At 51.0% G+C, this 22,668-nt stretch overlaps 2 protein-coding genes across 2 annotated transcripts in view; one reads left to right on the top strand and one right to left on the bottom strand.

Moving 5' to 3' along the window:
- ABHD12 (abhydrolase domain containing 12) overlaps positions 1–3,266 on the top strand; it is a 43,018-nt gene extending 39,752 nt beyond the window's left edge. The window contains exons 8-13 of the mRNA XM_030447745.1: positions 82–119; positions 312–391; positions 926–1,008; positions 1,736–1,814; positions 2,087–2,214; positions 2,694–3,266. Coding sequence (XP_030303605.1) covers positions 82–119; positions 312–391; positions 926–1,008; positions 1,736–1,814; positions 2,087–2,214; positions 2,694–2,733 — 448 coding nt within the window. The 3' untranslated portion in view covers positions 2,734–3,266. The remainder of the gene's footprint in view (positions 1–81; positions 120–311; positions 392–925; positions 1,009–1,735; positions 1,815–2,086; positions 2,215–2,693) is intronic.
- A 1,950-nt stretch (positions 3,267–5,216) lies between these two features.
- On the bottom strand, positions 5,217–22,484 carry PYGB (glycogen phosphorylase B). Its single transcript, XM_030447885.1, is given in 29 exon segments — positions 5,217–6,261; positions 6,263–6,301; positions 6,559–6,594; positions 6,596–6,626; positions 6,811–6,857; positions 6,859–6,933; positions 6,936–6,948; positions 7,394–7,479; positions 7,481–7,551; positions 7,554–7,601; positions 7,934–7,998; positions 8,000–8,076; positions 8,409–8,467; positions 8,973–9,120; positions 9,256–9,357; positions 10,102–10,216; positions 10,561–10,724; positions 10,860–11,006; positions 11,126–11,218; positions 11,558–11,701; positions 12,590–12,672; positions 13,713–13,824; positions 15,463–15,594; positions 16,875–16,978; positions 17,818–17,898; positions 19,766–19,790; positions 19,792–19,850; positions 19,853–19,865; positions 22,166–22,484. Coding segments are annotated over 29 exon segments (2,526 nt in total). The 5' UTR covers positions 22,409–22,484; the 3' UTR covers positions 5,217–6,147.
- Between the last annotated feature and the right edge of the window lie 184 nt (positions 22,485–22,668).

The raw sequence follows: 22,668 nt of genomic DNA, 5'->3' as shown, positions 1-22,668 counted from the left end.
TTCTTCCACTTACTACTGCTAGAGCCTGATGCTTTGCAGAGGGCCTGCCTCAGATTAAAGGCTCCTTGTTCTTCTTTCCAGGGTTGCAACCAATCTAGTGAGGCGCCTTTGCGAGAGAGGTAAGTCTGGTGGGTGGATGCTCTTCCCACCCAGCTTGGCTCTTGCTGGCATCCCAGATTTCGACGTATGTTTGCAGTTGTGATGAGGCTGTCCTTGGTGTACCATGGTAATAGCTGCTTTCATAAGGCAGACCCTGACCTTGCTGGCTGTCTGTACCCCTGCATTTTAGCACATTGCCTCTGGCTTTTCAGAAACACCCCCGGATGCCCTGATTCTGGAATCTCCCTTCACCAACATACGGGAGGAGGCGCGAAGTCACCCTTTTTCTGTGGCAAGTACACGTTGGCTCTCACACTAGTGATGTGTAATTGTGTGCTTGGGAATTAACCTTCAGAAGTGATGTAGCTGAGCTCCTGTTGCAGGAGGGTATTGTTTATGCTGCTTGCAAAGCACTGGCAAAGGTGAGCTGCTCTTAAGTCACTACCCCATCCCTGGGGGCCCTTTGTGCTTGTGTGACTGTCTCTTATGGCTGTGAGTTGGCTCGGAACTGAGTAGACACCAGACTGGGTGTTGGTTGCATCCAGGTGCCCTTAGGATAAAACTTCAGGAAGTTTGTTGCTGGCAGCATGATAACCTGGAGACCTTGACCATACAGGCAGTCAGAGAGACAGCTTCTAAGGAAGCTGATAAGTCAGGCCTGAAACAGGAGAGGAAAAATAATGCTGGTGGAAATATGGACCATTTCACTGCAGAGTGTAGCCAGCAGCCAAGGGTGTTTACTGGAATGGCAGTGGTCTGCCCTTTTACTGCTGTTTGTGTAATTGTCTGGCTGGTGCCTGCCACTAACACAAATTTTTCCTCTTAGATATACAGATACTTCCCTGGATTTGACTGGTTCTTCCTTGACCCCATCACGACAAGTGGAATTAAATTTGCAAATGATGAGAAGTAAGTTTCCTCTTAGCTGGGATTTCAGCTGTGGCTGCAGAGAGACACAGCAAGCATAATGAAGGATGGACATCAGACTGCACTCTGCCTTTTTTGGTGGTGTTTTTTTTCTTTTTTGAAGAATTATACTTGAATAAGGGGTTTCAGTTACTCTCACAATGCTTAGTGCAACACAACTTTGCACTGTGGAGCTCTTTCTTTTTTTAATTATTTTAATAAGGACAGATGCAGCAGAGAACACAGAGACTACTCAGGGATAGGCTAATTTGGTCCATGGGATTTATGCTTTACACATGTATGTTACATGTTAATAGCATTGAGTTATTGAAGGTTTGGGAAATTTCTCTGGGGTGTGTTGCATAAGCCAATGTGTAGTAACATTGTCTCTTTTTATTGAGCTTTTCATTCAAGACCCTGAGCATTTGTGAGTTTGATTTCCAGTACTGAAACCAAACCAGACCATTGCAGGGGTGGGAAGAGGGTGGTGATGCTTTGCAGTGGGGTGAGCCGTTTTTCTCTGGTCTTAGCAGTACATAGGTTTTACAAGAATGCATTTCACCAGTAATAGAATGAGAGGTGTCCTGATAATGTTTTCAAGATCTAAGCTGCAATTAATGACCTACATGACATGTTTGTCATTGTAGTTTCCTTGAAATTCCAAGTGCATTTGTGTTAGAGAAGGATGGGATTGCTCTGAGCTTTTGTGACATTGTTGTCTCTTTTACAGTGTGAAATACATTTCCTGCTCCCTGCTCATCCTTCATGCTGAGGATGACCCAGTGGTACCATTTCATCTGGGAAAGAAGGTACACATCTAACTCTGCAAACTGATCTGGTGGGAGGAACTGGTGTGGATAGAATGATACCTGAGCCAGGCAAAAAGTCAGCAATAGGAAGATGTATGTAGAAATGCATAGACCAGAGGGGCTATAAATGCTGTGGTGCTGGGGGCAACAGATCAATAGTGAAACAGATCTAGAGCTAGCTAAGCCGGCACACCTTGAGAGGGGTGCCCATTTGGCAGGGGTAGCTCTTTTGGAATAATAAATGTCCCTCACCTGTCTCCCCTTGGACTCAGCTTTACAACATTGCTGCAACATCACGGAGTTTCCGGGACTACAAGGTGCAGTTTGTTCCATTCCACACAGACCTTGGCTACCGGCACAAGTACATCTACAGGAGTCCAGAGCTACCTCGAATACTGCGGTAACAGCCCAGCTAACCAGGGTCTTGGAGATGATGGGGGGAGGCTGGGGCTTGGGGACACACTGTGACATGTGCCCCAGGAGCAAGAGAGATGTGTAACAGGTGCCTGTACTGGGCTGCTCTTATGGAAACCCCTTTGGTCTTCAGGATGGGTGAGATAATGGGTCTGGCTTAGCACAGGATCAGAGCTCTCCTTCAAAGCGGGATTTGAGAAGGGGAACCACAGAAAGCTGGGAGCATTTCTCTCTAGCTTACCTCTGCTGAGCTGGATGCCTGGGACTAGTTGCAGAGCAGCTACTTCTGCTTGCCTTTTCTTGTGGGAGCCACTGGTTGGTGAGAGCAAAATTCAGGGCTGTTCCCTGTAGCTGCAAGTGCTCAAACCCTTGTGTTTGCTGGGGCAATGGGAAGATCGGCAGGCTTCAGCATGCACCAGGGTGTAGGAGAGCTAAGTGTCACTGCTGTGTTATTTCTTTTTCTAGGGAATTCCTGGGAAAATCTGAACATGAGCATCATCACTGAAGACTGGCTGCTTGGCAGCACAGAGATTTTTCTTTTTTTTCTTCCTCTGTCTCCTTTCCCTTCCCCCTCCCTATGGTTCACTCTGCCATTCTTCCATCCCTGGCACTAGAGGAGGTCAGGGATTCCCACTCCAGTCCTGATGTGTACCCCTTGGCAACTCCAGCTCCCAGCATCAGTGTCTGTGATGGTAGAAGAAAAAAGTTGTTGGCTTCTTTTTTTACATGGATGGAAGGGTGATAACAGCCCAGGAGCCATGTATCAAACCGTGAAAAATGCAAGCACAACAAAGCCTGGCCAATCCAGCCCTTTACTGCTGAGGACAGACATTCCTAGGACACGTGTGTCATGACCAAGGGTGTTTCTTTTGCTTCTAAACACTGCTGCTGTTTTTGGATCATATAGAAACTCATTCATAGGTGAATGGCTTTTGCTGTATCTCCATACCACAGTTGTCTTGCTTGAGTTTGAAGTGTTCTCGTTCTAAGAAATACATGTTTTGCCTTTCCTTTTTGGTAAGTGGCTGTAATTACAAATGCACAGAAGGTCCAGGTGGGGAGACATATTTTTATTTAGCTCTTCAGTCACCATGTATTGCAAGTGTTGGGCTAATTGCACGCATTTGGAAATAAAATGAAAGATTGTTTTTTTTTGTTCTTCCTTTTCAAACATCTACTTAATGAAAAAGGTTAGTGTCCTTTTATCTTTTGTGTATCCCTTTCCTTCTGAACATAATTTCTGCTCCCATCCCTGGAATCCTCTGTGGAGCTGCTCCCCTTCTTCACGTGCACTTCCTGTAAAGACTGAAGTTACTTATGTAGCTAAATTTCAAACTTTGGAGTTTAAGCCAGGAAGAGTGAGATTACTTTTTTGCTTGATCTCCCCCTGCCATGAACAATGTGGGCCTGAGCTGTGATGTGCTTCCTATGGATGGGAAGGGCAGGTTTTTTTCCTCAGCTACCTTTTAGCTCCTTAGTTCAGGTGTTCCTTTTCCTGGTAGCTATGCTGTTCCTCTCTGGTTAAAATCAGGCAGGGGTATGCAGTTATTGATGCAAAAAATAAGCCTGGGGTGTCCCTCCTCATCTGCCCCTTCCATCTGTGCTCTGGGAATCCAGGCATTTTCAGTAGCACTTTTCGACCCATCTCGCAGCCGTGGTTGGGGCACATTGTCCAGGAGGCAGAAGTGAAAATGAGCATTTTCCATCAGGAATGATTCTAGGGATATCCTTGCTCTGCCTGGGGCTAGAACAGGGACTGTTTTATACCACTGATGAGCTTTGCACTGGGATGGGAGAGGGTCATATGGTGTCCGTGGTGTCTGGCTGGGGACCTAGCCCTGGTTCCCATCAGTGTATATGGAAATTATCAGGTGTAGTAGATGTCCCTAGTGCTAAGAATGAATTGTGCTGCCTTGAGGGTCTGTTCAAGGGTGTTTGGCGCAGTATAAACTGCTCAGCATGCATCCAAATTATACCTGCAGGCCCATACTAGTTGCAAAGCAAATAGTAACTTGTTCCTGTACTGAGATTCTTATGCCATAGTGTGGTTATCCCTGAGATTTTCTAACTCATGATACTCATAAGCTGTGCCACTTAAGTTTGATGCACTTGTATTTATTGCACTGACAGAAGAGAAACACTTCCTTGGCTCTGGAGAGTGATGTGCATGTTCCAGCTAATGCTGCTACTGGCACCTGGCTTGGGGCAAAGTGCAGTGGGCAGCTGCCATCCTCTGGTGTGACAGAGCTGAGGGTCCAGCATGTGAACTGCTGGTGTTGGTGATACCAACACCGCCATTCCTGTTAGTAGGCTGGTGATATGCTTGGAAATTTAAACTGAAATGTTTATCTAAAAGTGGTGTAGTTTTAATAAAGGCATTGACTGCTGATCTCTGCAGCTTTCACTGTTTTACCTGGAAGTTTTTGTGACTTTTTCCCTAGTTGGGTGGGTCAACTGGGTGTGTGCAGGGCTGCAGTGGAGTTGTGCATGGGAGATGGTCGTGTTGGTGGGACCTGGTAAATCTTTGTGGCTGCTGTCAGTGCTGGGGGAGGTCCTTCTGGAGCCCAGTGGTTCTGTGCCTGCCAGCTTCCCCACTGGTGATGGGGGAAATGCTGCCTCTGGGATTTCTAGAGCAGAAGCCAGCCCTGTGTGTGATTTACAGGGCAAACCCAACGCTGTAACCCCCACCCCAGGGCATGTAATCAACATGCCAGCTGTGCAGATACGGCTTTGGCCCTAGCTGCCCAGTGCAGCCTCTAGTACCACCCATCTCCTCCTGTAGACCCCGTCTACTGGCAAGACCAACCTTTCTCCCCATGGGCATGTTGTCCCCAGGACAGTGCCAGCACCCATGCCACCACGTGAGGGACTAGATCCCATGCACCCACAGTGAAGAAGTCCAGCATGCTGGACAGGTGTCATGGCCTGAACTTGCTGCAACCGTAGATCCACATCTGTGGTGTAGTCAGAAGTCAGCCCAAAGTCAACCAGGTGTTCTTATTGTTTTAATGGGGTTGGTGTCACACAGGGGAGTACTGGTGCATTGCACAGCACTATGGGTGTTAAACTCTGACCCAGCACGAGGAGGGAAACACAGAGCAGCATGACCCAGCAACTGAAGGGATGCAGAGAATGTGCTACATATTCGCCCCCTGGGTAGCACCCAGACAACTGTGTCTGGAGAGCTAAGAGCCTGCTTAAGGGCCTAGGGACCCAGCAAAGTCAGCCACCCAGCTGGCAGTGGCAGGTACAGCCCTCTCTACTTAGAAAATGGAGACTAAAAATTCCTGGAGTGGCTTGGTTACTGGGAGGTGTGGGAGGTGGCTAGAGCAAGCTCTGTGGCAAGAAAGTTGCTGATCCAGGCCCCCTCTTCTTGTGCACATAGTATTTGACATTGGTGCTTGCACTGGAGGCCAGCTGCTTTAACAGCCAGCCCCAACTCTCTAAGGCAGTACTGGGGAAGGGGGTGACCAGAGGGTCAGAATGGTGGCCTTTCCTTCCCCTAATTTGGGGCTGGCAGACCCACTGGTAAAGGGATGCAAGACACAGTGATGGCTAAACCTGCTTGTGGGGCAGGGTCAAAGAGGCCAGACCAGAGTTCACACGGGCAGAGGGGAGGATTTAGTGGGAAAGCCCTTGTTAAGCATGGAGCACAGCTGTGGAAGACTTCTCTGTCATCATCTCACTAAAAGCACTATGCAGCACATGCAGGCTGGACTACATGGGTACAAACACAGGGTCCTTTCTCCTCCCCCAACTCCTGTTCCCTCAGTCAGGGCTTCTCCTCAGAGTATCCTTCTAATCTCTGGGGAGAAAGGCCTTGTTCCTGCAGAGCCAAGCCCATCTGATTGGTGGTGAAATGCAGGTGAGGACCCCTGGGCTGGGAATCCATCCCTCCTTCTTCCTTCTGGTGCTTGCATCAATCTCGGGGGAGGTTGGGTGGGGGAATTTTTGTGTCAGATGGCTCCACACCCCAGATCTCCCGGGCATACTCTGTGATGGTCCTGTCACTGGAGAACTTGCCAGAGCACGCAAATGTTCCTGATGACTTTCTTAGTCCACTCCCGAGGGTCCTGGAAGAGGAGAGACAATGTCAGCAGTCAAGTCCTTCACCCAGCCTCTTTCCTGGCTCACAGCACAGGTGATGCACACTTGGGTGGTTAACCACCATGGTGTGGGGCTGCTAAAGCTTGCAAAACCTGCCAGCCCTGTGCCCACACAACGGTGGTGTCTGTAAGAAAGGCTCCACATGAGCACACTCATCCCAGCTCCCCCAACCTCCCTGCTGTCAAGCATCCCATCCCACCCCTCGGCACTGGGCAGCTCTTACCATGAACAGCTGGTCCACTTGGCCTTGGCATTTTAATGTAGGCCTCATAGTCAGCAAACACCTTAAACCTGAAATCCAGAGCAAAGTAAGGCCAGGGTCTGCCTGCTGTAGGTGGTATCCTGGCAGGACAGGGCTGCACAGGCATCTTTCCTGCAGGCAGGCAGGGCTTGGCCCTTGTGGAGGGGGCACCCAGGCAAGCTGGGAAGGCAGCCTGGATGGACCCCAAGAGGATGTTTTTGGACAAGGACTCACCTGTCATGGTGCATGAGCATGTTCACAACATCCTGAAAGCAACCAGGGTTCTCGAGGGGAGAAAAACCCACTGTGGATCTGGTCGATGGCCTGCCGCAGCTCTGGCAGGCGCTCGTAGTACGTACCCGTGCGTTATACCTGCACCAGCAGAGACAGGCTGTAGAGACTGGTGCTCCCACCTGAGAACCCAGCACCTGCAGAGCAAGGACCTGGCCTATCTGGGGCAGGGAGGGCAGGCAAGGATGTCATATGGCTCCTGAGTGAGGGGCCTTGTTCCTGGGGCTATATCCCATCAAGGGCACCCTCTCAGAACCAGTCAATGCCTGGAATACTTTGTGCCCAGGCTCACATCCCACTCACAGCCATTGTTGCTCTGGGTGAGCTTCTGGCTGCATCCTCACACAGACCATCCACTGATCCAGCCCCGGGTGGAGGCTGCCTCCAGCCCCCCCACTTTTTCCTGCTCCAGAGCTGCTCAGGAAGGATGGTGCTCCTCCTAGGGATCATGGTTCTCCCTGACAGAGCTGGGACGTGTAACCCATCTGCCAAGTCATGGCACACACTGGCTATCCCCAGCACCAACCCTTGGCGATCCAGGGCCTCCAACCCTCCACCCGCATGCCAAAGATGAAGAAGGTTTTCTTCACCAGCTTCCTCAGCCATCTCCACAATTGGCCCCGTCCATGGTACCAATGGTGAGGGCCCCGTTCACCATGAACTTCATGTTGCCAGTACCCGAGGCTCTGTGCCAGCTGTGGAGATCTGCTGGGAGAGATCTGCTGCAGGGATCACTGTCGGGTGCAAGAGAGGTAGGAGTTAATCCCCTGGCACACTGCAGCTCCCCAGGACAGCAAAACAACCCTGGCATCTGCTGACCTTGGCCCTGCTGACCTCAACCTCAGTTCAGTGTGGCTCTGGGCCAAAGCCAGGCTTAGCTCTACCTGCACCCCCATCCAGCTGCTTGCCCTCCTGCATGAAGCTGCTTAACCCTGCATGGAGCCCCAGGCCCTTCCTAAGGCAGAGCCAGGTGACCTGCTGTGGACAGGCCTCGGTCAGGCCAGCCAGTTTCTGGGCTCATCTGGGACGTGCCCAGCTCCTGATGTATGCTTACACAGGACCAGACATTACCCTTCAGCCAAGGATACCCGGTAGTTCTCCAGGAAGATGACCTTGAGCTTGTCCCCCATAGGGATCATTGTTGATGACCTCACCGATGGAAGTGATGAGTTTGATGATCATCTTGGCCATGTGGTAGCCAGGGGCTGCCTGAAGAAGAGCAGCCCAGAAATGTGAAGGTTTTTAAGGACAGAAGAACATGACAGGTGCCAGTGCACCACAGGGAGAATCTAGGCCCCATCTCTGCTGTTAACATGGATCAGCAAAAACATCCTACTGGGAGGAGCAGTCCTGAGCCACATGGAAAAGGTGATGGGGCCTTGTTCAGTTTTATTAACCCATGAAGGTGTTCCCTGAAGAGCCTGCCAGCAGACACATGCTGGGTAGCCCACAGCAAGCCTGGCCAAACCACAGAAAGGGGACAGCACCTTCCCCACACCCTCAGTGAACCATGCATGCACGGACCCTGAAATTTATGTTACCTTTCCTCCAATCATAATAGTCCTGGGCACAAAGGATTTGGATGGATTGCTTCTGATGCCTGAAAGAGTAGGGCATAACACAACTGAAGTGAAGATAAACTGGACACTGAATGCATCATGTGAGCTAAGTGAACTTGCAGGACCTGAAGGCCAACCACACATCTGCTGGAGCTGTGCTGGGTGAAAATGGGCTCCAAAGTCCTTGGAGAACTACTCAAGCCAGCATGATGCAGAGCTCCCATGACTTGCTTCCCTTTGGGAACAGGCAGAGGTCCAAAGCATACACTGGGGAGTGGGGTTTTAACTTGCACCAGGTCAGTCCTAAAACACCTGCAGTACAGGTTTGGGGGTTACCTGGGCCCTAGGACCCAGGTGGGCTGGATATGTGGGCTGTGAGCTTTTCCTCACAGCTCTGTATGACCCTTCAGACACCCTGGAAAGAAGCCCTTCATACAGGAGGGCAGAGCTAGCCTCAGGAGTCCTTGGCTGGTGTACTTTTACATGGGAAAAACTGGAGCACAGCTGGGAGGACACCCATTGCCTATCAGCCCAGGCAGGACTTACGGTTGTAGAGGGTGATAGCATGCAGGCAGTTCAGCAGCTGCCGCTTGTACTCATGGATTCGCTTGACCTGAACATCGAACATGGATGAAGGGTTGACTTTGACCTTGTACTGTTCCTCCAAGTAGGCTGCAAACTTCAGCTTGTTCTCCTGGCAAGAAAATCTGATGAGGAACACGCATGGGCTCCCAGGCCTTGCATCAGAAGTGAGCTGTCGAGTGGTGCTTCTGGAAGCATGATGCCTTTATTCTTCTTCTCCCCTGACCCCATCTCCAGTGCACATTACCTGTTTGACTTTTGCCACATCCCTGATAAAAGTCTCATTATTGACGAAGTCCAGTAGCTTCTTCAGCTGGCTCAGATCTGTGATAAAGCCTTCCCCGATTTTCTAAAAGGACAAACCAAGAGAGGGATGTCCCACCCATGAGACACCTCACCTAGTCCACAACTCTGCTCATCCAAAAGAGATGCCATAGTCCCACTGGGAATTGGAAAAGGCACTCTGGACAGGAAAAGGGGCACACTTCCTTATGGCAAGGTTACCTCTCTGTGTCATCAGGGAGCCCAAATGTACAGGGCAAACAGGGCAAATGCAAAAAACTTGCCTAAGTCCCTCTCTCTCAAGGAGCATTAGAGAGAGGATATGTGCACATGTGCCAGGCTTTCTGGCACCTGAAGAAACATGTGGGCTGAATATAAAGACACAGTTAATTGCAGGATTTATTCAACTGTGACATGTCAAGTGTAATCTCTCTTTACTAGGCCTTTTAGCACAGGTTTTTGCTTCACAAACAGGGGCTGGAGGTTCCAAAAGAGCTTTTGTGTGCCTGTGAGACAGAATGCTTTTGTAGACAACCCATTTCACACACCATAGTACTGCCTGACAGGTTTGTGTAGCACTGCCATGGCAGGGAATCAGATATAATTTTCCCCAGCTTTTTTTGGCCAAATCTTATTCAGCAACTTTAAAGCCAGCCAATCTCACATCTAGGTGTGCAACAGGCATGTTCCTCCCAGGTTGTCCCTTGCCACACCCACCAGGTATTGGCCTCAGGTGTGATCAGACCACACGGAGAGGTTATCAGAAGAAACACATCACACCAGCCCCTCAATTCAGACACTTGTGACTCACCTCAGCAATGACGTCTGCCAGTCCCGGGTTGCACAGCAAGAGCCAGCGCCTTGGCGTGATCCCATTTGTCTTGTTCTGAAACTTCTCAGGCTCCAGCTCATAGAAATCCTTGAACCTGGACACCAGGGAGTTCTGAACCACACACCACCCCTCCCCAGAGCTTCATCTAGGTCCCCATGGTATGTGGTCCTGACTCAGGGCAGTCTCTGCAGATCTCCCTGTAACAACCACGAACTCACTATGCTGCTTCTCACCCTTTTCCTCAGCCCTAATCCTGAGGGTTTCAACAGAGGGATGAGGCAGACCTTGCACACACATGAATGAGATGGTCTCCCCAGCCTGCCATGCACAGCAGAGCAACCAAAGCAGACCTTGACACCCAATGTCTCCAGCTAGCCCCCCAGGCTTGCAGGCAAAGCCCAGTGAGTGGGTGCATGCCTTGAGTCTTCCCCAACTCACACCGAGTTCTTCACAATGTCCGAGTGAATGCGGGCAACGCCGTTGACTGCGTGGGAGCCAATCACACACAGGTGTGCCATGTTGATACGTTTGCAGTCTCCTTCCTCGATCACTGACATCCTCCGGAGACGGTCGATGTCCCCTGGGTAGAGAGCTGCCACCCGCTACAGGCAGGCAGGCAGGCAGAAAGACAGACATTAGCACCCCAGCCATAGGATGTAGGAACATTCCCATCCTGAAGGCAGCCAGATCGAGACCCCCTAGAGTTCCCACAGCCTGTGACCAGCTCAGTCCCTTACATCCAGATGCATTTGGTTGAGGGCATAAATGATCTCTAGATGACGTGGCAGGAGCTTTTCAAACATGGAGACCGGCCAGCGCTCCAGGGCTTCAGGCAGCACGGTGTGGTTGGTGTAGGCACAGGTCTGCTTGGTGATCTCCCAGGCCTGTGTTACAGACAGCAGTGCCCAGACCAGGAGGGGAAAGAAAACTTCTGTCCACGTGAGGACAGGACAGCAGCTCTTTCCCCTGCAAGGTTCATCACAGACCTCCCAGCTCTCCTTACCTTGTCCCAGTCCACTTTCTCCACATCCACCAAGATCCGCATGAGCTCTGGGATGGACAGGGCAGGGTGGGTGTCATTTAGCTGAATAGCCACCTGCAACACAGACTTGCAGGGCTCAGATCTGGCAGTGATAAGACTGTGACAGTGCCCCACATGCATGGGATTGAGGGGAGAGGGTCATCCCCCAAGGCTCTTTTCATGGAACACACTCCAGGAACAAACAGAGCTCCCGTGAAGGGAGCTATTCAAACTTTGTAGGTTTTGACCCAAAATATTCCTTGGCAAAACAGGCTCAGGGATCACCCTTTTTTCCAACCCAAATTGCCAGGGTCTTTCTATACATGCCACCACATTGTCCTGAACACCCTGTTCTCCCTGTGATAGGCAGGTCTGGCTGAAGTGTCCCAACACCCCCTCTGCTCACAAACTCACCTTGTCTGGGAAGGTTTCAAAACATGTTCTCACAGGGTCTCGACAGCCAAATTTGGAGGACTTAAAGCGGCGGATGATGTCTTGGAGCGTAGCAGCCACCACAAAGTACTCCTGCTTCAGCCGCAGCTCCTTGCCCTCAAAGAACTGCAAGTGAGGGTGACCACAGCCATCAGTGCTGCAGTTGCCGTCTCCAGTTGGCAGCCAAACCCATGGAGATGCTCCTATGCACTCTGATAGACTTCCCAACAGGCCTCAGCACCTCCTCAGAGCAAATAAGGATATTTCTCATACTGATCCTAATGAGCCAACAACTGTAAGAACTGACAAGGGGCCCAGCATCCCAAACACTGGCCTCCAAAAGGTAAAAGAACCTGCCACATCCACGCTACTCATACAGAGCAAGTGCAGCTCCTTCCCTCACTGCAACACCCTTTGCATGGCTTTTGGACCAAGGATTTTGGACTCCTGGCAATGGTACATTAGCTGCCTCCCATGCACACAACACTTCATGCTGATCTATTTTAAAGCACCCGCAGGAATGAGAGGGTGAGGGCAAAGTGCAGGAGATGAGTTTTTCAAGTGCTGATGCTAATTCAGAACTAGATAGTGAGGGCTCTTATCTTTTGGATACACTGCCCAGCGAGTGCATGGCCTGGGACAGTCCCAGCAGTGACAGACCACTCGAACTGGGAGATGGAAACGAGTGTCCCCTCATGGCCGCCTCTGAAATGACAACTTACTTCTGTGAAGTGTAAGCCATGTAAACTGGAAACTGGCTTCAATTTGAAGAGAGAAGAGAGCAGCAATACAATCTGGGCCAAACTGTCAGCTGCCATCAGTTAGCAGAGACTCTCTGAAGCCAGCAGAACTGTGTCTGATCACTGAGGGGCCAACCTACTATATTAAAAATCCTCAAACTAGAGATGCACCACATCGGGTGGCCACGACCTTGCAGTGATTGCAAACAAGGTGATACAGCTACAGGGAGAACGATCCCAAGCAGCAGGGACGAAAGGCGAAATAATCACTCACGTTGTCATTTGGGTACAGGACTCTGGAGATGTTTTCTGCCAGGTTTCTGTCCAACACAGCCTCAATGTAGTCACCCACATTGACTGAAACAAGACAGAAATACACACAGCACTTCAACATCTGACTCATCCAGGTCCCCGAGACTGCACTTTTCCCTCCCCACTTGTAGAGAGATTTGTAACAGGAATCTTTAGACTGGTATTTATGAAACTTGAATGGGAATGTCCATGCATGAGAGGCACCAGAGAGACAGGAGGTGATGGGATAAGAGACAGGCATATCTTCATGCAGTTTCTCAAGGCATACAGATCAGGAAAGGACAGACAGAAGCTGAAGGCAAACAGCAGCCAGAGAAGGAAAAATCAGAAGTGAGTGACAGGACATCATGCTTAATGACTAAGGAGAAATGGGACAGGGCAAGGAAGTACAAAGACCACAATCACACTCAATTCCTAAGCTGAAACCCAGCTTGCAGCTGCCAATCAAGAATTAAAGAGATTATGAGAACTCGAAAGCCATCACCCCTTGGCCCACACAAGTTCTCCTGGGCAGGCTGCTTGGACACACATATCTGCACTCACCAGTTTTAAAAGAATATATCACATCAGTCTAGTCTGAAACCTTCCCTTTCTATAACAGCACTGACATTTGTTATGTTCATTGCCCTGTGCACTACACCTAGAGCCTGGAAAAAAGCACTGGGGAGTTGACACATAGACCCAAATCAGCTCTAAGGTGGGCTCTGCTGATCTTTTCCTTCCACTCTAAGGGATGATGCTGTACAGAGAGGAACCCCCATGGCAAGTGTGGGTGTGAAGCTGATTTGGCGATGTGCAGGATGCAGTAGCAGGTGGTCTATCACTTGGAAAAGTCATAGAGCACAGGGTTTGAGAACATGCTAAGTGTGCCAGGGATGGAAAGAGGATGGACAGGTGTTCTGGTGCAGAAGGGCCCTGGAAGTGGTTGGAGGAAGTGTGAAACACAAATGTGCACACAGTGCTGTGTCTTGGAGGTTGCCAGGAGATATGGATAAAGCAGGTCAGATGGGGAGTGCTGTGACAGATGTTGTGCACACAGGAACAACCATGTTCCAGCCTTGTACGAAGAGAGGCAGTGGACTTACACTCCTGGAGGTTGAAGTCATTGGGTGCTTTTGCAGACCACAGCCTCATGGTGTTTACAGTGTTGTTCTTGTATCCTGGCACTGGTGTGTCGTAAGGCATAGCAAGGACAACCTGCAAAATGACATCATTCCTCTCTGATTAGAAGCATGGTGGCCAAAGAGAAGGTGGGAGAGTGGCTGAAACCTCTGCAGGAAGAATCCAGAGGACACAGGCAACTCTTGGCTGTGGTAAGAATCTCCCCTCACTAAAACACACTCGCTGAGCTCCACAGACTTCCCTGCTATCATGGGCACTTCCAGCACCTACGATAATGATAAAGCATTAATAGGAGAAGCAGAGCTGTTTGGAGCTTTACTGACTAACTGGAGTTACAAGCCCATCAATGAAATGTAAAAGAGAGCTGAGCAGCCTGCTGACCTTCCTATACCAACATCCTCAGCTGGCCACTGTGATTCTGCCTGTGCTGGTGTGGGGCCAGGGCAGCTTTGTGTTTATCTGGGATAAACTCCACAGCCTGAATCCTGTTCACTAGCCTTCTGCAGTCTACCAGGACCAAACCTTACTACTGCAGCACTCTTCCCAGAGTAATTCACCCAATGTTCAAAGTTTGCTGAACCTGCCAGCACAAATCCACTGACATGTCTAGCACCCAAACCAAACACGAGAGCAAAACTATTAGTGGAGTCTACAGATGATGCTCAAGCATCACATGGCTACAAGGAGTAACACTGGGGCTCCCAGATCAGATTACACTACCCAGACAAGGCATGGGGGTGTTTCCAAGCTTATGTGCTCCAGCTCACTGATGTGCCAACATTTGCATGCCTCCAGACCTCCAGAGCAGCAAGACAAAGCACCTCGACCTCAGCCTGGAACAAAGAGACTGAGAGCTTATGCCAGCAGAGCTGAATGATGCTTGCAAAGCAAGGCCCTGATCCTGTAGCACAGAGCCTGGGCTGCCTCTCTGATACTAGAAAAAGGAGCCAGCATCCTCCTGAACAAATAAGTAAGTACTGGCATGACAACCTAGCAGCCAGAGGCTGTCCCCAAGCAAAGATGTGAGAGACAGCACAGGCCTGAAGAAGCTGTGCTCACAGGGCAGGGAAAACCCAGGCAGCTCAGCACGTTGGCCCTGAACAGCCTCTTCATGCTGGCGTCAGCAACACCTCCCCTCTGGGGGGAATGAGCAACAGCTCAGGCTCAAAGCTGCTATTACCAGCTCCGAACATGGAAGCAAGCAGAAAGCCTGCCCTTCCTGAACCACGGGACTGGAGCACAAATCAGATGAACTCAGTGATGCTATATTTAGAGCCTGCATCTTTGGCTTTTTGAGCCTTTCCAACTTGTTGCCTTAGCGGCCCTATCTGAAAATTCACCTCTTTTTAGGAAGCAGCATTTCCACTGTACTGCTTGGAATCCCCAAAACCTGAGTGAGCAGTAGCCTGGAGCAGTGTGGTAGGAACCTAGCACAGCTGCCAGGGATACAATACTGCTCCAACATAAATCCATCACATCAAGACTGTGGAGCTCCACCCTGGAGATCAGTAAAGAGGTCTCCAGCTGATCTGAAGCTACACATGTGACTATATATCATAGTCATATCACTTTGTCATTGCAAGGGTAGCAAATTTGGCCGAACTGGGACAATAGCAAAATCTGATGACCTCAGGAAGCCCAGTGACAGATCACCCCCTCCAAGCTACTCTGGCCTATCCCCCTCCAGCACAGCATGAAGAGAAATGTTGGTACCTTGGTGTCGATCCACTTTACACCATCAGGGGTATGTTCTACACGGCCGTAGAACTGCACAGGGAGCATGTACTCTGGACGAGCTTTCTCCCAGGGATTGCCATACCGTAGCCAGTCATCTGCCTCCTCTACCTGCAGCAGGCAAAAAAGGTTCCAGTGATGACATGTGTCTCCAAGGAAAGGTTTAACTAGGCTCTGCAAAGGGTGGCCAGTTTAAAAGCTAAGCTTTAGTAAGCTGGCTTTAAAAACAGATGTGCAGAGGCCACTAGAGGACAGCTGGGCTTTTTGAAAGCAGGGTTGGAACTAGGTGATCTTTAAGGTGCCTTCCAACTTAAACTAGTCTATGATTCTATGATAGTGGGACGTTGTTCCCTAGAAGCCCACCAGTGCTTTTCCAGGCTGCAAACCACCTCCTGTAACTCTGGATAAATGCTCTGCCTTGAACCAGAGACGATTTCTCCTCTCTGCTTGTAACAGCACCCGTGGGTGAAAGTGAATTCAGCAGAGCCACCGAGGCTGATGTGCACTAGAAGCCAGAGGGGCTGGGGCACATGGAGAGATGTTCTGTGCCTGCAGGCATTTTTCTGCCAGTCAGAGGAGGAGGCCTGAATCACAGCCCTGCATCAACACCACTCCTGTTGGTTTTAAGCCAATTATAGTGGATACTTTTTTCTCTGTTTTCACCATGTAGTTCTTTGTGGGGAAGGAGGAAAAAACAACCCGCAAACTTCTCACCATCCCTGACTTTTGGAGGGCTACTTTAAGGGTCCTTTATGCTAAGAGGCAAGCAAGTCTCCTAATGGAAACCATTTCCAGACATACACTAAAGAAAACTAACAACTGGGGCAGATTTTTAACGTATTTTCACTTGCTAAGTATTATGATCATTAATGCTATAGAAGAATCCCTGTTTAAGCCCTGATGCCAGTCTCCCAGGGAACCCACAAGAACAGCAGCACCTCACGCACTTGCCTGTATTTCATCATGTTCAAATTCGTCCTCCACTAGACACCTTCATGAGGTGTTTGACCACATCTCTACCCTTAGCCTGACTCCTTGTCAGGCTGGATGGGACTTCTGGGTTGTTGCAGCTGTACCATGGAGATGTGGGCAGGAAGACCTCTGGTCCTAGCCATGCCCTGTGGACTCAACCCCAAGACTATCTTGCTGGGCTCGTGACTGGTAAAGATGAGCTCACAGGTGTCCCTGGGTGGGTGCCTGCTGCACACACCTCCACCACCCTCTACACTTCTCTTTGCTCAGGCAGTCAGAGCCTTAAAGGCAGCCCATTTGGTACCAGGAAATCAACTCAAACACCCTGCTTGTGTGCAGCTCAAGGCATCACGGTGCTTTGCGCACAGGCAGAGGTGGCCACTGCAGCATGAAACAGAGGACGGGTAACTTGAGCGTACCTGCCAGCCATCAACAATCTTCTGATTGAAGATACCGAACTCGTAGCGGATGCCGTAACCATATGCTGCCAGCCCCAGCGTGGCCATGGAGTCTAGGAAGCAAGCTGGAAGAGGGGAACATGGTCATGCTGCAAGGAACCTCACCCCTTGTTTGTTGCACATGCTACAGTGTACTACTGCTGTGCTTGGGGGTGAGGAGCTGCCACAACCAAAACTGCTGGAAATGTTTGTTTCTCAGAGGAAATCTGTGTGTGGAAGGGGACAGTCTGTGGCAGGACCTGCCAAGCCACTGTGAACAGCCCAGATTTGTTGATGACAAGGACAGGTCACCAAAGCCCCAAATCCGGCCTACTCACAATGAAGCTCTTCTAAACTTACCTGAGCTGTCCAAGCCTTGCTCTAAGGTTGCCCACCCAGTAAAGCAGGGCTTCTGACCCCAACTTGCTGCTCCATCAAATACTTCACTATTATTGCTTTCCAAGCAAATCCTTCCAGCCCTCACTCAGGGGAAGCTCTGGTAAAGAAAATCCCTGGCATGTCCTCTGCATTAGGGAGCTCTTGTCCCTAGCAGTCCCATGGGACAGGCAGACGAAAATAGCAGCTGACAATCTGCATACATGAGAGCTGCTTGAGTACCTCCAAAAAGTGAGAGATTTCACAGGGAGGTGAGGAGAAAGGCTCCAGACAGCCTCTTTCAGCAGGAGCCCAGATAACACAACTACACCTCCTGGTGCTCTCACTAGGGAGGGGGCTCATTTCTGGTCAGACAGGAGCAGGCAGGAGGGTGCCAAGCTGCTGAAGAGCTGTGGGGTGGATGTGGGCCAAGGCCTGGATTCTGCCCCCATTTCAGTGCCAATGGCAAAGGTGTGACAGCCTCCAGCCAGGCCACCTCAGTCCCCACACGCTCTGCAGGAGAAGGAAGCTCCATTCCCCCTCATGTTACCTGCCAGGCGGCCCAAGCCTCCATTTCCCAGCCCAGCATCTTCTTCGATTTCTTCCAGCTCCTCCAGGTCCAAACCCAGCTATTGGGGAAAGAACAGGAGAACGTGTTACCACCCAAAGTTCATGCCCTGGGGCTGCTTTCTGAAGAGGGCAAACACAGATCTTGAAACAGCCCACATGACAGATTAAACCCATGGAGGTCTCTGCATCCCGCCCACTCTCCCCCTCCCACAAAACATCTCACCAGCCTCTGATTCCCTGGGCAGCCCAACAAACCAAAAAACAGTTTATCCCATCATCAAACATCACTTCCCATGAACTAGGTCTCCTTAGAGACTTCAAACAAAACACTCATTTCCTGGCTGCCCCTCATGCCAGGAGGCCCTTCTACCTAACTTGCCATTAGAACAGGATGGCGAATGGCCGGGTCAACATGCAAGGGAATGATGAGTCTTGCCCAGGTATGGGCACTGCCCCTCTGGTCAAGCCAACCCAGTCCTTAAGGAAGGGCAATGACTTCACTGTTTTGCCTGGTTACCGCAGCACTTGCTGTTACACTCCAGGCCTTCCCTCATCCTGCCTGGCTCCTTGGCTGGAGTCCATGGCTGGAGGTGGTTCTCTACTTTGCTGCAATCTCTCAGGTCATTTGGTTCTCCAGCCCAGGGACTGCTGCCGGATGAAAATTAAGCCTGCCAGAAGCAAGGACTCTCTAGAAGTCAGGACAGGGAGGGGGAGTATTTCACCTCAGGGACAGCAGGGAATCAGGCAGACATCATGGCTGCTCCCTGAATTTCCTCTCCCAGCACTTCAGCACGTCTGCAAGCCGCAAGCTGGGAAAGTATTGTGCACAGTGTGACAGGGGTCATGAAGAAACAATCCTCCCAGTGACAGAGATGTGCTGGGTACAAGACCTCCCATCCCAGCTGGCCACAGGCCATGATGTGCTCCACCTGACAAAGGCTACAGCCAGGGAAGCCTCCATTCACAGTTTGGGCCAAATCAGCCCCTGGAAAACACCTTGCAAAGGGACTTGAGGGAACATTCCTGAAAAAAACCAACCTGCCTTCTGAACATGATACCTCAGAGAGGAAACACGTCAGGTTCCTCTCCTAGAAATCCCTCCCATCCCCTTGGCAGGGAAAGTACTCACCAGGAATCTTTCATCAACAACCATAGCACCCTCATTTTGTGAGAGGATGGCAGAGGCCAACTTCTGCTAGAAAGTGTAACTTGTATCAATCCAGTGGGGCAAAGAGAAAAGAGGAGGGGGGAAAATAAAGCTTTTGGGAGAGAAAGCCCAAAACTCATATTTGTCAGAAAGGTCACTGTCCTGCTGCAGAGGTGGCTGCAAGCCCAAGTAACGATGGCTTTGCATTTGTGATTGGCCCTTGGTGGTATTCAGATGTGTTTTTTTCCTAGTTTGAACTAAATCTGATGACACTGTAATTCCAGTAAAAGATTTCCAAACCTTCCCAGAGATTCAATTTCATCAGGCAGTGTTGCTGCAATGCCACATGTACCTGCATCTATTGAACAGTAATCTGGTGTTTTAGTGCTCCAGTTTCCCCTTCTGGCTTAGCTTCCAACCATGAGATTACACCTCCATAATGAACCATCATGTTCCCTAGCAATGGAAAGCTACTTGCAGCTTGGGGATCCCAAGTGTTTTGGGGTACTGGTGTTGCTTTCCAGTACTTCTTCTGGATTTTGCCAGTCACCACATGAAACCAGTGTTTCAGAAACATCTAATTATTCAAGGAGCCGCAGGGTCCCCCATGGTCTTCTCTAAGAGACAAAAACAACCACTAACGAGAGCCAAGTTTCACTTCATCTAGTCAAAATAACACATCCTAAGGAGGAAGCCCTGAGAATTAGACATCCAGCCATAAGCATGAAAAAAGTTTGCCCAGTGCCTCAGGGGCACCCCAGTACCCCCAAGATTTCACCTGGGTAAATGGCTTCATCACAAGCGTTTCTGCAGGCCCAGGTTCACCATGGTGTTCTGCAGAGTGCGGCCCATGTAGAACTCCAGGACAGGTAGTAAATGCGCTGGGGAGGCAAAGCAAGACACTTACACATAAGCACTTTCACCAAAAGTAGCTTAAAATTAAGAGCAGACCCAAGTGCTTTCCAGAGTAGGAGGGACATCTTCCCAAACCGTTCTTGGCTCCCGCTCCTGAACACCACGCAACCAGAGTTTGTTTGTCAGAAAGGACCTCAGGCGGGAATGCCCAGCCAACCCTCCGCTGCGTGTCTCCCTGCCAACAGCCTTCTATAGAAAAATCCCGTTTGCCTGCTAAGTGTTCTTAATTAACTTAGGACAAGAATTATCTAGGATACTGAGTGGTATATTATTTATACACCACCAAGCTCAACTGAGGTGATACTTATGCTGGGCTTTTTAAAGTTTTCCCCATGCTGAGCTGAAGTAAGCCCCTGCCCCCACGCACGCCACCTGGGCTCAGGGCCAAGGCCCCTTCCTGCTAGTGATTTTCCAGCTCTCCTTATCCCATGGGTCTTCCCGTTTCACCCACACCGAGTTTCACGCACATGTTTCCCCTGTTGAATAAATAAACTGTCCTGCGGGTGGTGGGGTTCCTGTCACAACTGTGCAGGACAGGCTGCTCCGTGGTGACCTTCCAAGTTTCAAAGCAGCTGTGCCTGTGCCACAAATACTAATGGAAAGCCTGTCTGTAGGATGAGAAGCAGGCTGTGCAAACTTCATTCCTTGTTCAGATCTATTGCTAGAGACAATTTTGCTAGTAAGCAGAAATTTTTAGCAGAGCAACAGCCTGATGCTAAATCATGCTTCCCCTTGAATCTCTTTCCTTCATCTCTGGAATCTTTCCCAACTAAGCAGGAGGATTACATGCCCTGCCACCTCTGCTGGTAGTCCGAAAGGATCCATATGTTTCTTGGGACTCATTGGTAAGATTGAAACATCATCGCACAGTTTGCATAAATACTCCGCTCCTTTCAGCCTCCTGCAGGGACGTGTGAAAATCTAAGCTCACGAGAGAGTAAGCAAACCCACTCCAAACTCCTCTCAGGCCCTTTATGAAGATCTGCACAATCCCTTCTGTTAGCGCAGCAATACGGATCAGAGCGTGTTTGTGTGACCAAGATGAAAGGGAGAGCTCCACGCACCGGTGTGACTCCCAGTGCCTGTGCAGCCATACCAGAGTGGAAGCACAGCCTGCTCCTTAATGTCAGGGCACATTCATCACTCCAACCAAAAGCCAAACTTGGGAGGCAGCTGCCCGCATGCTGGGAAGTTATGGAGCCTTTGCCAGTTACACACCTGCCCTCCTGGGCTCTCCAGTTAAGTGCTGGATTGGGTCATAATTCAAAAGGATTAAGGCTGAATCCTGCAGCCTCCAGCATCTCCAGCGCTGCTGTCCTGACTTGGCAAGTGGGGAGAACAGGAAGAAACAGTCCAAGCCTCCCAGGAACCGTAAGTATCCTGGAGTTTGGTGACCTGGGAGAGCTCGTGTGGTTGGCACAAGGCAAGAAATTCCTCTCCAGCCTCAAGGCTGAGCTTGCTTGCAGGCTGTGCAGGAGCAAAGCCAGGACATGGCTGTGCTTGAGGCATGTGCTTGAGACATGGATGATGCCCATAGGGGACACCACTGCAGTGGTGTGAGGCACAGGGCACGGCTGCAGGTGAAAATGTGCGAGAAGTTAGCAGCATCGAGGCCCCACGTGAAGACATTCATAGGGGGAATCACAGGGAACTTGCTGTAATAAGGTGCCAAGTTTACAGTTGTGGGGATACCTGACCACAGCAAAGCTCATCAGGAGGGGTTGCAATGAAGCTTTGGGGATACAGTTATGGCAAACAGCATGAGGGACATGGCCATGGTGATGCCAATGGGTATACAGCTGTGGCAAAAAGTGTGTGAGGGACATGGAGGGGCCAAGGTCTGTTGGGACAGAGCCACAGTGAGGTGCACGCATGAGACACAGACATGTCGATGCCCAAATGGACACGTACACAGTGAGCTGTGTGAGGGCCACGGCCATGGCAAGGTGCACGCAAGGTATACGGCCATGGTGATGTCCATGGGGACACAGCCACAGCAGCTTACAAACGAGGCGATGCCCACAGACAAGAAGCCATGGTGAGATGCACCAAGGACACGGTCATGGCAAAGGACCCTGGCTGTGGTAACACCCATGGGGACGTGGCCACAGCAAGGTGCAGGAGAGGCACACGGCTGTGGGGATGCCCACGGGCCGTATCCACAGTGACACCCGTCAGAGGGACACAGAAACGCCCACGGGGCCGACAGGGAAGGCTCACCCCCAGGGCCCGTCTTCCCCCCGCAGCAGGGCCGGTCGGCGCTCACCTTGGGGTCCCGCTCGTAGTAATGCTGCTGGGTGCGGATCCAGCGTCCCACCAGGTGGTCGCGCACCGTGTGGGCGAGGGCGAAGTAGTAGTCGCGGGGAGTGGCGACGTTGCGGTCCTTGACGAGGGTGAAGTGGAGGTGGCGATTGAAGCTCTTCCGCACCTCCGCCACGTCCCCCAGCCCCGCGATGCCCCGCACGCTGATCTGCTTCCGCCGCTCCCCGTCGCTCAGCGGCGCCGCCATCGCGACGACGACGACCACCCCTCCGATGGCTTCGCTGCCGCTGCCACCGCCGCTCTCTCTGCCTCTGCCGCAGCCGGGGTCGCGGCTGCCGCGCCTGCGCCTCCACCTCCCGCGACAAGGCGGGGCCCCGCACAGCTGTCGCCCGGCCCGGCCCGACCCGGCCCTCCGTGAGGGCAGCGGCGGCCCCGCCCTGTCCGGCCACGATGCGCAGCGACACGCCTCGGGGGGCAGGGGCTGCCGGCCAGCCCGTCCGACCTTGG

Source organism: Calypte anna, chromosome 3 (assembly GCF_003957555.1).
Source record: "Calypte anna isolate BGI_N300 chromosome 3, bCalAnn1_v1.p, whole genome shotgun sequence".
Classification (NCBI taxonomy): domain Eukaryota; kingdom Metazoa; phylum Chordata; class Aves; order Apodiformes; family Trochilidae; genus Calypte; species Calypte anna.
Note: the sequence above shows the minus strand (reverse complement) of the source record. Positions and strands in the feature narration are given on the sequence as shown.